This window comes from Manihot esculenta, chromosome 13 (assembly GCF_001659605.2).
Source record: "Manihot esculenta cultivar AM560-2 chromosome 13, M.esculenta_v8, whole genome shotgun sequence".
NCBI classification, from domain to species: domain Eukaryota; kingdom Viridiplantae; phylum Streptophyta; class Magnoliopsida; order Malpighiales; family Euphorbiaceae; genus Manihot; species Manihot esculenta.
The window spans coordinates 29,858,649-29,874,189 of NC_035173.2; the positions used below are offsets into that span (position 1 = coordinate 29,858,649).

At 34.1% G+C, this 15,541-nt stretch overlaps 1 protein-coding gene across 1 annotated transcript; it reads right to left on the reverse strand.

The window, feature by feature from the left end:
• Positions 1 to 2,762: 2,762 nt before the first annotated feature.
• On the reverse strand, positions 2,763 to 6,159 carry LOC110629437 (uncharacterized tRNA/rRNA methyltransferase slr1673). The gene is made up of 4 exons (XM_021776407.2): positions 5,707 to 6,159; positions 4,581 to 4,878; positions 3,752 to 3,802; positions 2,763 to 3,224 (listed from the first exon to the last, which is right to left on the reverse strand). The coding sequence occupies exons 1-4, from the start codon at positions 6,015 to 6,017 to the stop codon at positions 2,823 to 2,825; spliced, it is 1,062 nt and encodes a 353-aa protein (XP_021632099.2). The 5' UTR covers positions 6,018 to 6,159; the 3' UTR covers positions 2,763 to 2,822.
• Between the last annotated feature and the right edge of the window lie 9,382 nt (positions 6,160 to 15,541).

A 15,541-nucleotide genomic window follows, 5' to 3' on the forward strand; every position in this document is an offset into this window, starting at 1 on the left:
CTGTCGTCCCTTATTAATCTCTCAATCTCATCTTTCAGCTACCAGTATTCCTCCATTGTATGCCTGTGGTCTTCATGGAAATGAAAGTACTTAGTCCTATCACGCCTTCCAGCTTTCTCAAGGTTGAGCTTGGGAGGCCATCTGACCTCTTTATCATTTTTCCTAATCCACATTAAGATATGTGTTCGTGAGTCATTCAATGGAGTGTAATTCTTATATTTACTTCGGTCATCCCTTCCTTAGAACACTGGGTAGTTCCTAAGGTCTCCTTTATACCTTCGCCTCTCCAGCTTTTGGGTTTGCTTTTGACTCGTCCTCTTGTCTTCTTGCAGTGCCTAGACTTCATCATCCAGCCTTATGTACTTTTGAGTCTTGTCTATTAGCTGATGATAAGTAGCAGCAGAGTTCTTGATTAGAGTCCATGAATTTGATGTTGTGCATTCCTTTTTTTAATACTTCGCACGCTATTTTATAATTTAATTCTTTCACCTGTATGGCTTCAGCATTGAAACGTGAGATAAAACTCCTTAAATACTCACCTTCTCCTTGGTGGATCTTTTGCAAGTCAGAGGAGAGTTTTTTAGGGGGTATGCAAATGATAAACCTAGATTTAAACAACATGGCAAATTGACTAAAGCTTTCAATAGAACCTGGAATCAAATGTTAGTACCATTTTTAGCTAAACTTGTGAGTGTGGACGGAAACATTTGGTATAGCACGAAATTGTTAATGTCTTGCAGTTGCATTGTTGTTCTAAAGATCACCAAGTGACTCCTAGGATCTGTTGCTCCGTCATATTTGTCCAAACTTGGCAGTTTGAACTTGGTTGGAAAAGTTTTTGCCAAGATCCCTTCTAACAGGGGCGAGATATCGTCCAGGCCATAGTCTTCCTTCTGCTCCTTCTAGTACCTTTGCACAGCCCGTATCAACTTCCAATCCATGTCCTTTAGAGCCTCGTCCAACGACTCCTCTTTCTCTAGCTTGGCCTTCCCTTTGGACTGTGTTTGGATCGCTTCTGTCCGAGTCTTTGGGGGTATCAATGGAGACTTCCTCCCTTATCTTGGGAGCCATAAATGAGGCCTCCTCTTAAGTTTTATACTGCTCAAGAGTGGCCTGCAGCCTTTTAATATACTTGAGCATTTGCGCGTTATTCAAATTGTTTAGATCCGCCTCATTAACTATTGAGGTGTGTTTTTTCCACTACCAGGAGTGGAGAAAATGATAGCGCTCTTGTTGGCAGTAGCCTTAACAGCAGCTCGTGAGATATCAACCATTTAGAGAATGGAAGAGAAAAAAGTTTTCTTTTGGAGAAAGTGAATAAGAGACTGATTTTAATCCAAATGAACAGAGAGAATTCAATGGAAGATTCTGACAATGGAACCAAATGATGATGCTGAACCGGAGCTTAGCTCTGATTGGTCAATTTGCAATAAAGAAAGTATGAGGTGGTTGGCGCCTACAATAGCCAGACGCTCAAGTCAGTAAACTAGTAAATGGGCGAATGTAATGAATTGTTTAGAACTCAAGAATAGTTGTGTAAGAATGCGTACCTTGATTTCTGTGTTCATCAGCTTTTATACTGTAAGAAAGTGGAGTTGATTATCAAATCTTCTGAAAATCCGACTAACACCGGCTAGGTGGATAAGGGATCCCGCGATTATAGGTGGATAAGGAATTCCGCAATTATAAGTGGATAAGAAATTCCGCAATTATAGGTATAACAGAGATCTGCTGAATTGTGTCTGCTAATAGTAACTTTCTGTGAAGTCTCGTCCTGCTCAGAAGAGGGCGAGTTTTAATAAAGAATCAGGTGTAATATTGTTTAGATCTTTCTTTTCACATATGAGACCACATATCAGCTTATTAAATTCTTGCTATATAGGTTTATTTTATAATGACAGCTCATAGTTCTTTGGACTGTTGTTACGTCGCATCTTAAATTTAAATTTAAACTCAATTAACTAAAAAAACTGTTATTTAATCGAGTTTTTTTTAATTTAAATTAATAAATAGGAGGTGGTCAAATTTTTGATATGTAGATTAAATTAATAAATAAAAGGTGGTCAAAATTCCTAAATCGAGTTTCTTATTTTTATTTGTTGTTTTCCTATTTTAACTTAACTATATTCATACAAGTAATTATAAAGGCTTCTATTATTATTTGGTGAAAGCTAAATGATACAATCCTGTACCAATTCAATATTAAAATGCCCAAAATCCGGAATTAATAAAAGACGGGTAGTATCCATCCATATTTTCCATTTCAAGGATCGAGGTTTCGATGATTTCGGTCTACAAGAGAACGAGACCCCAAGATTTTGGCCTCAAAGACTGAAGCCCTTCTTCAAGGGACCAAGACTCCAAGGTTTCGGTCCTTGGTTTTGATCTCAAGGGATCGAAAATCTTGATTTAGGGTTTCGGCTAAAAGAAACAAAAAACCCGATTTAAACTCTCAGGACGTAGGACAGCATCAACTAGAAGAAGAATTTCACGACAGCCAAGACACCAAAATCTTACATAGATTAGATGTCAACAAGTCTTTGAAACCTGCCATGCAAGCTGTTGGTCTGCTGCTCTCTTAACTATCTAAGCAAGCTATTTGAAAACAAACAAAAAGCCTTTTCCCAATTTTGTATGAATCATTTTATTGAAAAAAATAATTCAAATAAATTTTAACAAAATTATGCATAATTTTATTTTTTTTAAAAATAAAAATTTTATAAATTAAAAAAATACGAATTCTTTTATTTCAAACAAGAAAATTGATAGCAATGAAATAAATTGAATTGAATTCTCGTAAGATGTTTGATTTCAAGCTCGGGTTAAAAAATTCTCTGGTTTTGAGGCTGAAGCATGTACAAGAAAATGCCACCCGCAACAGCAACATTAAGAGACTCATAGTTTCTTGCCATGGGTATGCTTACAAGCTCGCATTCTTGCAGAGATTGCACTGAAAGGCCACGTCCTTCACTGCCCAAAACCAAGCATAATGGAACATCAGCTAAAGAATCTGCAAGCCCTTGAGATAATTGCGATACTGGCTTCAGTTCATCATTACTTGCTGGGTGGCCAGCAAGCAATTTCATTTGGAATTCATTTTTGAGAGCTTCAAGATTTTGCCAACTGCCTGCAACTATAGGGACCTGAAAGGAGGCTCCTCGACTCGCTTTGAGCGCTTTGTCGTTGAATGGATCACAACAGCCAGGAAGAAGGAAAATGCCACCCTGTTCATATTAGCTATGGTATCAAATCTTCTGTTATAAAGTTACAGATGGAAAGTAACTACTCAACTAGAATCTCAACCTAAGCAATGCATTTGATGTAATAAACATTCAGAGGAAAATTTAATTGAGGGTATAATTGCAGTGGATACATTTGTATGAAATAAATATATTCAACCGAAGAATTATAAAAAATTATATGAATCCATACATCTTAAATTAAAATAATTATAGCAAAGTAAGAATACAGCAATCTGTACATGTACAACTTGATTATGATCAAGTCTTATTTCAGTTGAGCACCGGAGTATCAAGCCAATCAGGATGAATGCAAGTTGTAACCCTCATTGGGAACATTGATCTAAGCTTAATCCTTAATAGCACAAAAAGAGCTACAACTTTTGTGGATTAAACTTATAAAGTGGGTAAAACGAAAAAGAAAGCTTTGTCAGGATAGAATGCGCCAAACAATCAGCAAAACAGCTTAAAAGTAGAAGGGGAAAACATGAGCTTTTGATGTTGTTGCTTACCCATCTAAATGCCACAGCCGATCTGACTAATGTTCCTAGGTTACCTGGATCCTACAAGGAACAGAACTCACAAGTTAGTGATATTTATGTTCAGGCAATTCCTTAAATCATTTCCAGCAGATGCAATCATAAAATTCTGCAACTCAATCACCAAATGAATATATTTTGTGAGGCAGCAGGAGGAGTAATTAACTAATATGCAAGGAACTTTAAATAATTACAGTTCCTCTGCACAAGGAGTGGCTATGATCAACATACTCTCGTGCTTTATATTCACTAGATGAGCTTTTTTAAAAATGGGCTCATTGTTTGCAAAATGACAAAAAGTACAATTAGAAAATTGAGTTTCAAGTTTTTGTGGAGAAAAAAGGAAGATAACAGAAAGGAAAGTAGCCTCTTGTTTTGGTTTCTTACCCTTTAGTGGGCTTTTCTAGAGAAAAACTCTGGATATAGACATTCCACCCCCCCCCCCCCCCAAAGAAAAAAAAAAAAAGAAAAAGAACAAAGAAACTTTTTTTGCATGAAGATTTGAATTTGCCCCCTGAGGTAGCAAGCCCAATACTTCTATTGTTATGTCAAGCAATGACCATATAACTTCACTGTTTATTATGTTCACTCTTACATTCTATCAGGACTTGGCTACGTAAACTGGACTTTAGTACAATTGTTAGATAATCACACATGTTCAAATTGCTTATGCTCTTTCTTGCTCTCTTCTTTTCTTGTTTAATGTATATTTTTCCTTGTACTTGTAGGACTATACTCAATGGAAGAAGAGAAAGAAACATCTGTGCAACAGAAAGAGGAGTTTCAGATGAGTTAGAATAACCTGAATCCCCTCAAGGACTAGAATTCGATGTGGAGCTGGGAACCATTTCCGACAATCTGCATCTTTTTGATGATTACCTACAACAAAGTAGCTGGTAGGAAATCTCATCAGGGCAATTGCTTCAGTAGATTCAGTAGATTGCAACTGTGAAAGTCTTTTCATCACCAAAGCGCTCACACGCAAAGTACGAGTAGAGGAATCATCAAATCCTTCAGGGATCTTAGCTTTATCAAGAAGAATTAGACACTCCATCTCAACAGTCCTCTCTTCTGATGACTTCTGAAAGTCGTATATCTCCCTGTGCGAGTACATGTCTCATAAGCACTTTACAAGCCAAAAGTAATATTGATAGGCACGAGGCTAAAGTTGAACCAAGATGCAGACGAGTAAAATACATAAGATGAACAACTTCAACTGAATAATTGCTAATGCAAAGATTGAAATTTGAACCTCCTAAACTCCAGAAAATGCTGTCCCCTCAAGCTTTTAAGGAAAGAAATCCAATTTGAGACATGAAAAATCAATAGTTCAACACGCAGGACATTGTTCGATTCAGAATTGTTTCTGAGCAAGTTTATGATACTATGAATTGTTATAAGCATGACTGGACAGGTACTGCAAAAAGGTTTTAGGACAAATATTTACCACAAATTGTGGAATATGCGTCTTTGGCATGTTCAACTGATCTATCTTGCATATCACATAACCAAGGCAGCGTGAATTCCACCAAGAATCAAAGATTAGGAGAAAAAAAAAATGGAGATCCCCTAGATTTTAGAGTTTCTTCGAATAGAGCTTGTTTATCAGATAAGCCCAAGAGAAGGAGAAACAGAGATGTATCTCAAGCTAAATCATCAACTACTCGTCCAGTCAAAAGTTTTACAGGGAAAAAAATTATACCCACAAATCTATATCACGTAACCTAACATCTCTAGAGAGTTTCAGCAAGTGGTTCATTGGCAGACACACAAAATTTGCAATCAAACAATTTGAAAGAAAAGCAAAGCATTCACACTGTGACTCAATTGCTAATAACAAAGTTTTTTTTTTTTCGTTAAAAGAAAAAAAACCATGTTGCAGTTCAGGAAGTGAATATGCAAAAATTTCAGAAAGAATACGAAAATACCTGATAGGTGTAGTACCCACAACAATAGCTGAACCATGGAAATGGCGATAAGAGGAGCTCTTACGGAGCTTGACACAGTGCTTCACAAATGGGTTTGAAGTACTTGTTATGGATTTTACATGGGCTGGTAATGTAAACTTCACCTCTGCAGGATTATCAATATCCCCATCACTATTATAATAACGATACTGAGAGATTTTTTGGGTTTGAGGTTGATTTGGCGAAGCAGTAGATAGCCTGGGCTTTGAATTAGAGAGGCTGAGAGGTGGAGGAGACACTGCAGGAACCCAGGATATGTATGTGCTCTGCATTTCTCCCTCTTTTAAGACTCAAAACTCAAAAGTCTAAATATTCACATCCAATTTCGAAGTAGATAGTTTCGGCCATTGGGGCTCCGCACAAGGATCTCTCTATAAGGATACTTTTGCGCCTCTGCTCTTGTAAGGAGAAGAAAATGAATAATTAAGGTGCTTTATTTTATGGATCAAAATATTTTTCAAAAAAAAAAAAAAAAAGGTTAACTCGTTAAAAACTCTTTATATAAATTTATTAATATATTTTATTTTTAAAATTAAAATTAAACAATTAAAAATAAATTATTATAGTTCAAATCAGGTGTGGTTCTTTCTATATACATAATTATTCATAATATTATCAATTTTGAGGAAATAAAAAATCAAGATTCATATTCAGTATCATTTAATATTTACTATGAATAAAAGTCACTTTTTAATAAGAAGACAGACTATAAATTAAGTGTTTTGTAGAGTTACCTCAAGTTTTATTTTTATTTTTATTTTTATTTGATTATTTTTTATTTTATTTATTTTTAAATTTATTTTAATAATTTTTGTTTAATAGAATTTAAGAGTAGAGTTTTGTATTTTTTTTTTCTTTTTATGTATAAAATTTTAGTATAATAATAAATTTTGTGTATTTGATTAGTTTAATGATTGTGTTAGTCTTTTTTTTTTAATCACTATAATTGTATTTTTTTTAGCTTAATTCATTCTCTGCTTTTAAATTTTTTGTTTTTTTGGTAAAGAGAGAGAAAAGCCAAATACGCTTAATCTGATTCTAGACTAATTGTACCAGCAGCTTCAGTTGTGACTAGCGCCTGATCGGAGATCGATCAACTATTTCCAACTGAACTTGGATAGTAGCAGCCATAAAATCAGCCCCTCGGTTTGCCTCACGCAAGACATGATTGAACTCCAATGTAAACACACGGTCCATTAAGGCTATGATGGTGTTGATCATAGACGCAGTGATATCATTCACTTGAGCTTGACCCTTTAATTAACATGTTAACAACATTGAGGTTGTCACATTCCACCAGTAACTTCTTGTAACCCAAAGACACGATAAAACCTTTGACCCATCCCCCTGTCGAATCTCTAAAGATCCCTCCCCCAAAAGCTAAATGTCTCTGTCTTGTGACTGTGGTATTTGTGTTAAGCTTGAGGACATTCTCCAAAATTTTTTGCCAGGTTGCGTTCCGTTGGTTTAGAGCTTGTCGAGTCTTCTTGGCTTCAGTGAGAGCAAGATGTAAGAGGGTATTAATATCCACACTCTCCTTCGTAAAAATATAAGTATTCCGACAATTCCATAATTTCCAAACTACCAGACCAAACATTAAAGGCTAGAAAACTCCAGCACGGGTGTTCATCACAAGTTCTAGGTTCCATCGCAGCCAGCACTTACTGGAGTTCTCATTGAAGAACGCATTTATCCTTTCGGGTGGTATTAATCTTTTCCACACGTATGCAGCGGCATGACAGTCTCTCAGAGCATGTAAACTAGCTTCATATTTCAGGTTGCACAACTCACAAAGAGACGAAATGTATAGGTGTCTCCTCCTGCGCTCAACATTTGTCAAGATTTTATCATGATTTACCAGCCACAAGAAGGTTTTCACCCACTGAGGGCCACTCCATTTTCACATTAGCTTCCAAACTGTGTCTTTATCATTTTCATTGAGGTTGGATAACAAAAGATGGGCAGACCTGAGCGTGGCCTTCCCTTCACTTATCAGCTTCCAGACAAGGAAGTCCTGAGATTCCCCTGGAACTTGGTGCAGGGACATTAGCAATTTTGAGCAAAGTGGACATCTGAAAGTGACCTCCTAACACCTCCCAGTCCCATTGTCCATTCTCACAAATATAGCTGGAGACCGTTCTTGTGAGCAGACTCTCATTAAGTGACAGAGTGATTTGCTGGGGAAGGATTTGTCCATCTGGAAGCCAGGCATCCAACCAAAAGCTGATAGAATTGCCATTACTTAGAGACCAAACAATACCTTTTCTGACATCATTCCAAATAGAGCAGATTCCTTTCCATAGGTTGGAGCAGTTGGGTTTATGCAGTAAAAAAGTCGGGCGCTCACATTTAAACTTGTATTTTGCTTTGAGGATCTTCACCCACATAGCATGCTCATTTGTAAGCAACTCCCAGGCCATCTTCATCATATAAGCTTGATTAGTAGACTTAGCACTTCTGAACCCAAGACCTCCATATTCTTTAGGCTTCATCACTTGCTTCCAAGGTACTAGAGGAACTTTCCTTACCCCCTCTAAGCTTCCCCAAATGAACTGTCTACACAACTTATCCACTACCTCACAGATATAATTTGGCATAATTGAAGTTTGCATGGCATAAGTTGGAATGGCTGAAATGACTGACAGGGCAAGAGTAATGCGGCTTGCTAAAGAAAGCTTGCGCATTCCCAATGCTGTAAGCTTCTTCTTGATATTGTCAATGATATATTGGTATGTCTTTCTAGTGACTCTAGAGCGTAGGAGGGAAACTCCAAGGTACTTTCCCAAGTTATTTGTTTCTAAAACACTCAATCTACTGCTAATAGACCTCCTGTCTAACCACAAAAAATAAATTTATATTTAGAATAAAACTTGTGATAATGGCAAGTAGAGTCGATCCAAAAGAGACCGGTAAATAAATTAATTCTATTGAATGAACAAGATATAAAATAAAATGGAAGAGGTTTTAAATGTAAAGAAGTGAAAATAAATAAAACTAATTAAAAAAATAATTATATTTAAGAGAAAGAATCAAGATGAGAAATATTCAGTCAACGGAATAATCTTAGTTTCAGTTTTATTGGTTGATTACAGATATAAAAATAATCCAAAATTAATTATTGATAAACCAGTTATAAATATCGAATGTCCAATCCTTCCTTAAATTTTAAATTAGCAGATATTCAATCCTTCCTTAAATTTTAAACTAGTTAAGAGACACTCGTTAACTAGCTCTAACTCTTGAACAACCATAGGAGACGCTCCTAGAATTTAATCCAGTTACAACATTAAGATTTAGAAGGATTTGATTCTAACTAACAAACCCGAGACGCTTGATTTATTTAAGTTAGATTATATTATTCCTTAGGAGAGCGTTACGCATCCTAATTCACCACTTGTTTTAGATTAAACTAAACAATTATGAATTTAATCAATTTGTGGTTCGCTAGTACTTCGGGCAGCTCCACCTCATCTCACATGGGTAGCCCTTTCCTCGCAGGTCCACTAGCTCTGCACAATTTGTCTGACCTAGGATGGTTCTGATACCAATTGAAACAACTCGGCCCAAACTGGCCCAAATAACTTTTGGACCCACTTTTTACTTGGCCCAAAATGGTTAACTCAAGTTATTTAGTAGTTTCGTGCTAGCTATTATATACAATTCGAAATTGCTGTAATCAGCTGATGTGGGACGATTTTCCACAAGCAGGCAGCTCTCTAATAACTGTGCAACGGGCCCTTATTCCTATAGTCAATAGAATAATAATAAACACAAGTTACAGAAATAATATAAATATTAAGAACAATTAAAGAAATAATAGAATCACATAAATCTCACAATCAATTGAATTAAAACCTTAATTATCCTTTAACTGAAAGAATAAACTTAGCTACACATGTTCATGGCTGAAGCACCACAATGAGAAGAGTATTTTCAGCCACCTAAACTAATTAAGAATGCGAGTTGAGAGATGAGATATATTAAAATGTCCTCTTTTTATAGTGCTAAGAGTCCTAACTTAACCTAAATACAAGTAGCTAAAATTAAAACTGAGTACATCTTGGTAGATGAGAGTTATTTGTTTGTTTGTCGGATTTGAAACTGAACTCTTCGTCAAATATGTTATGCCCATAATGTAGTCCATAACACAGTTCGTCTGGGAGTTAGAGTTCAAGTATGACTCTGCCTCTTATCCTTCTGTGAACTTAGTTACGCCCATGATTCTTTTGAGTTCAGAATATAGAGTCCAAATTGGGCTTTTTCTTGTTATTCTCCAATCATTGTTAATCCTACTAAGATATCAAAATTCAAACGAATCATTCTGTTTTAAATAAAATCAAACTCAATATCTAAGTGTTCTACAATATTAAACTACAAAATGTGCATATTATCCATTCCCCACACTTAAATCAGACTTGTCCTCAAGTATGTATTCATTAATTAGAAAAGACTCACAAAAGCTACCCATAATCAATGGCTCAAAGAGTTAAGTTAATTTACTTTAAGCAACTAGCATGCCACAACAAAATCTCATCAATGTGTACCAATCATAAAAGAAATACCAACACAATCTTCAAAGCTGAAATACAACAAACTCATTTTTAATGTATGATCATGCAATTAAGTTTAATAAATTTTTAAGTTTGTGCATAAAGAAACACATATCCAACCAACCAAGGAAGTTTCTTAAAGTTATATTTATCACCAAGGAACACAAGAATCCAGTTTTTATTTATTTATTTATTATTTTTTTATATTTATTTTTATAGTTTTGGTTCGAAATTTTTATTAGCTCCTATGAGGGTATACTCTCCCAATACCGGTTTTCTCCATTCGCAAAGGACATCCCTTGCTTAAGGAGAATGGGCCCAAACCACCCAAACCAATCGGTGATAGTAAACCATATCATTAGTGGGATGTTTCAAACTATTGATGGCCCCTACGGGGTATAATTCTCTCAATCACTAAGTTTTCTCCATCCACAATTGATATCATTTGCTTAAGGGGAATAAATATCATATCACTTGAACCAGCCAATGTTGGTAAACTACTCAATATTATTAATATTTTTTTGAACTATTATTAACTGAAACCTAAGTTTTCTGAGATAGTATTGAGACTCACTGTAATAGGCTAAAGTAGAGTTTCAAAATGCACTATTGGTCTTTTATCAAGCAATATCATTTTACTTAAATATAAGTTTACACATTTCAACTTATAAAGAAAAATGCTAGGATCCTCTCATGATTTGCATAAAAAGATAAAAGAATACTATTTATGCTAGCTACCTAAAATAATTTAATTTAACTTTGCAAGTTATTTTTTTTTTCAACTAAAAAAAATAAACAAACCAAACAGAACAGAAAATAATTAAAACAAAAGAAAATAAAACTAAAACTAAAGAACACAAAAACATATGAGCAGCATGTATATGGACATACTCTCCCCCACACTTAAGTCACATTGCCCTCAATGTGGAATAAATTCGTATAAAGCAAGCCATCAAAAATATTCCTCCCCCACACTTAAAATTCACATTCAAATAATAGACAATAGCTATTCAAGTACTTCCTTAGTGGGTGGAGAAGATCTGCTGATAAGTTATAGTGTCGTAGGTTTAGCTGTGGGCATAACTAAAGGCACAAACTTAATGAAATCATCTTGAAAGTCCTGTACATATTATATCTTCATATCCTTGTAGTTGCGATATAGACTTAGAGAGAGAAATCATCATCCATTAAGGTAGGGCATGGTGGACATTGCGCAATAGGTTGGGTATAGAATTTAAATCGCAATTTGGTGGTATCACATCGTGGTTGTCAATGGCTGATGGTGGAGATCTATCACACGATAGATTTTGCCCGGTGAAGATCTTCGCTCATCGATCGTCAATGGAGGAAGAGTGAATGATTGACCGGAGCTATGGAGAATGTGATGTGCGGCTGCAACGTGGTAAGAAGAAAAAATAAAATGATTAGGATTGTATAAGTATGAAGAGTAAAAAGTAAAAGTAAAATAAGAATAAAATTAAAGGAATAAATAATAAAATAAGTCTCTATTAACTCCTGCACTAAAATATATCATTTTGGGTATAATATAAAAGTTTAGACCTATCAGATCAGATAAATGGAGAAGAAGACTTGATTTTAAAATAAAATAAATAAAATAGAGATAAAAATTTGAACAAAATATTCTAGCTTTGTATGTATCGTGGGTCTGGTTATGGGCATAATAAAAAATATGAACGTATCTCTGTGAGTATCGTAAGTGAATTAAGCACTCTCAAAATACATCATTGACTTTACTGTATCCTATTTTCTAAGAGAATAAAAAGGTAAAATGTAGGCTATCAAAGAAAAAAAAAATTGAATTAAAAAACAAAGTAACAAAAGAAAAAAATAATTAGAGGAATAAGAGAAGAAATAATTCTAATTTATAGTTTTAACTAGACTTTATTTGGATATCATGGCCATTAGACAATTGGCATTGTATCACTAAAAGTGACCTCCTTAGTTGGTTCCATCTTGAACCCTTTATAAAATGGCTTCCGAAATATTTGTTGAAATGATAAATTCAAACTGTATAAAGTGCGATTCTTATTTACAAATGGAGGTGGTTGACTGGGCAGTGATTTCAGTTCTACTTTTATTCTCTACACAATAGAATGTGAAAATTGAGTATGGATAATAGGTGATTCCTCAATAGAAGCAATATGGTATAATAGTTTGTTTGCTTTTAATTCATATATCACTTCTTTTAAACAATCAAAATTTTTCTTCATATTCATTTAGCTACATTTTTTTAAAATTCTCACAAAATTTAGTATTCAACTCATCTCTATATTCCAATTTAAGCACTTGTTGAATTGAAGGTTTACTGGCATCCACTCTACACACATTAGAAATATTACTAACGTGTTTCACATTATTATAAACATTAAATTTAATGACTTTCTTATCAAACCCCATGGTGAGAGTACTATAATAAATATTTATTTTTGTTCTAGCAGTAGATAAAAAAGGGTCTTCCTAGCAAAATATTAGAAGTTGAGAATTTATTATCCTCCATAGGAACAACGTAAAAATTAACAGGGAATATTAAATTATCTGCTTATACTAAAATATTCTCTAATACTCTATTAGGATAAACAATAGAGCAGTCAGCCAATTGAATCACTACACCCGTTTCTTTTAATGGACCAATATTCAAAAATTGAAAAACTGACAAATGCATGATATTTATTAATATACCTAAATCATACATTGCTTTTTTCACACCATCATTGTCAATTTTAATAGGAATAGAAAACATACATTGGTCTTTGCATTCAGTAGGACCTTTGTTTAGAATATAGCATAAATATTTTCATCCATACAAACCTTTTGTTAACCTACTAGCTTCTTCTTTTTGGTATATAATTCTTTTAAGAATTTCACATAGCGAGGTACCTATTTAATTGCATCAAGTAATTGTATATTTACCTCTACTTTGTGAAATCTCTCAAGGATCTCCTTCTCTTATTTCTCTTTTTTTAATTTAGCTAGCCTTTTTGGAAAAGGAGGTTTGATTATCCAAGTATCAAGTTCAACAGGTACTGGCGTTGGTCTACTATTTGTTTCAGATGCTGAAATATCAATCTTCAGGTCTGCACTTTCACCGTGCCCACGACTTACCTCACGAGGATTTTATAACAACTCTTTTTTACTTCTTAATGTAACAGTACTTACATTCTCCCTTGAGTTGACTATTATTTGGGAAGATAATCCCTCTTGAGACTCCAATTTGCTTAAGGACGTAGCTAGTTGGCTCATTTGGATTTTTAAATTTTGAATTTTTTCCCTTGATTCCTGCTGAAATTTTTTAGTGTTAATTGCTAAACTTTTGACAATATCCTCAAACGATATACCTGAATTTGATGAAGATGCTAGTTGTTGCTGAGGTTGTTGAGAATTTTGGAAATAGGTAGGCATTGTTCTATAGTTGAAATTTGAATGATCTCCCCCATCTTTGATTTCAAGTATTCAAGCAAGCATTATATTGTCTTTGAGGAGGAATATAAAATTCACTCATTACATTTACTTGCTGTTGCAAGTTTCTTAGAGCAATACCTTGAATCAAAGTGGTCAAATTTGAAAGTCGTGATGCAAGAAAAGAAAAAGATGGTCCATAACAGCTTAAATTCGGATACATCACGTTGCCACAATACATCCCTATAAGTAAATCTAAGTCATCCAAAAGAATTAATAAATAAATCTAAACCAGTCCCCGGTAACAGTGCCAAAATTTGATGGGTGTCGAGACCACAAAAAATAAATTCCTGTTTAGAATAAAACTTATGATAATGGTAAGCAGGATCGATCCCACAGAGACTTGTAAGTAAATTAATTCTATTGAATGAATAAGATATAAAATAAAATAAAATAAAATGGGAGAGGTTTTGAATGTAGAGAAGCGAAAATAAATAAAACTAATTCAAAAAAAAAAAAGCAATTAAATTTAAGAGAAAGAATCAAGATGAAAAATATTCAGTCAAAGGAATAATCTTAGTTTCTGTTTTATTGGTTGCTCACAAATATAAAAATAATCCAAAATTAATTATTAATAAACCAGTTATAGATATCGAAAATGTTTCAGATATCCGATCCTTCCTTAGATTTTAAATTAGCTAAGAGACGCTCATTAGCTGGTTCTAACTCTTAGACAACCATAAGAGACGCTCCTAAAATTTAATCCAATTATAGTATTAAGATTTAGAAGACCTAATTCTAATTAATAAACGTGAGACGCTCGATTCATTTAAGCTATATTATATTGTTCCTTAGGAGGGTCTTACGCAACCTAATTCACCATTTGTTTCATATTAAATTAAATAATTACAGATTTAATCAATCTGAATAGCAATATATTATTCTAATAACTGTGCAACGGGTCTTTATTGCAATAATCAATAGAATAATAATAAACACTAGTTACAGAAACAATATAAGTTTCAAAAACAATTAAAGAAACAATAGTATTACATAAATCTCACAACCAATTGAACTAAAACTTTAATTATCTTTTAACTGAAAGAAAAAACTTAGCCACACATATTTATGGCTGAAACACCACAATGAGAAGAGTGTTTTCAGCCTCCTAAACTAATTAAGAATGAAAGCTGAGAGATGAGAGATGAGATATATCAGAATATCCTCTTTTTATAGTGTTAAGAGTCCTAATTTAATCTAAATACAAGTAGCTAAAATCAAAATTGAGTACATCTTGGCAGACGAGAGTTATCTGTTTGTTTCTCGGATTTGAAACTGTCAAGTATGTTATGTTCATAACACAGTTCGTCTGGAAGTTAGAGTTCAAGTATGACTCTGCCACTTATCATTTTATAAATTTGGTTACGCCCATGATTCTTTTGAATTCAGAATACAAAGTCCAAATTGGACTTTTTCTTGTTATTCTCCAATCCTTATTAATCCTACCAAGATATCAAAATTCAAACGAATTAACCTGTTTTAAATAAAATCAAACTCAATATCTAAGTGTTTTAAAATATTAAAAGTAAAAAATGTGCATATTATCAAAGAAAGCTCGAGTTTTGTCCCTATTTATTTTCTGACCCAAGCTAAAGCAGAAGTCCTCTAACACTGGAAGAATAGTATCTGCCTATAAGGTAGAGACTTCTACAAAGAGAATAAGGTCATCAACAAAAAATAAATGAGAGATGGGAGGGTTGTCCTTACCAAGGAAAATGGGCTTCCATAAGCCTTTGTGAACAGAATCAGTAATGCCATGGGCCAGCCTT

Excerpts from the sequence above, each read along its gene's own strand:
- LOC110629437 (XM_021776407.2), bottom strand. The coding sequence starts at position 6,017 with ATGCAGAGCACATACATATCCTGGGTTCCTGCAGTGTCTCCTCCACCT. Across the intron at positions 3,803-4,580 it reads TAGTCCTTGAGGGGATTCAG|GATCCAGGTAACCTAGGAAC; the intron begins GTTATTCTAACT and ends TGTTCCTTGTAG. Across the intron at positions 3,225-3,751 it reads CGGCTGTGGCATTTAGATGG|GGTGGCATTTTCCTTCTTCC; the intron begins GTAAGCAACAAC and ends TAATATGAACAG.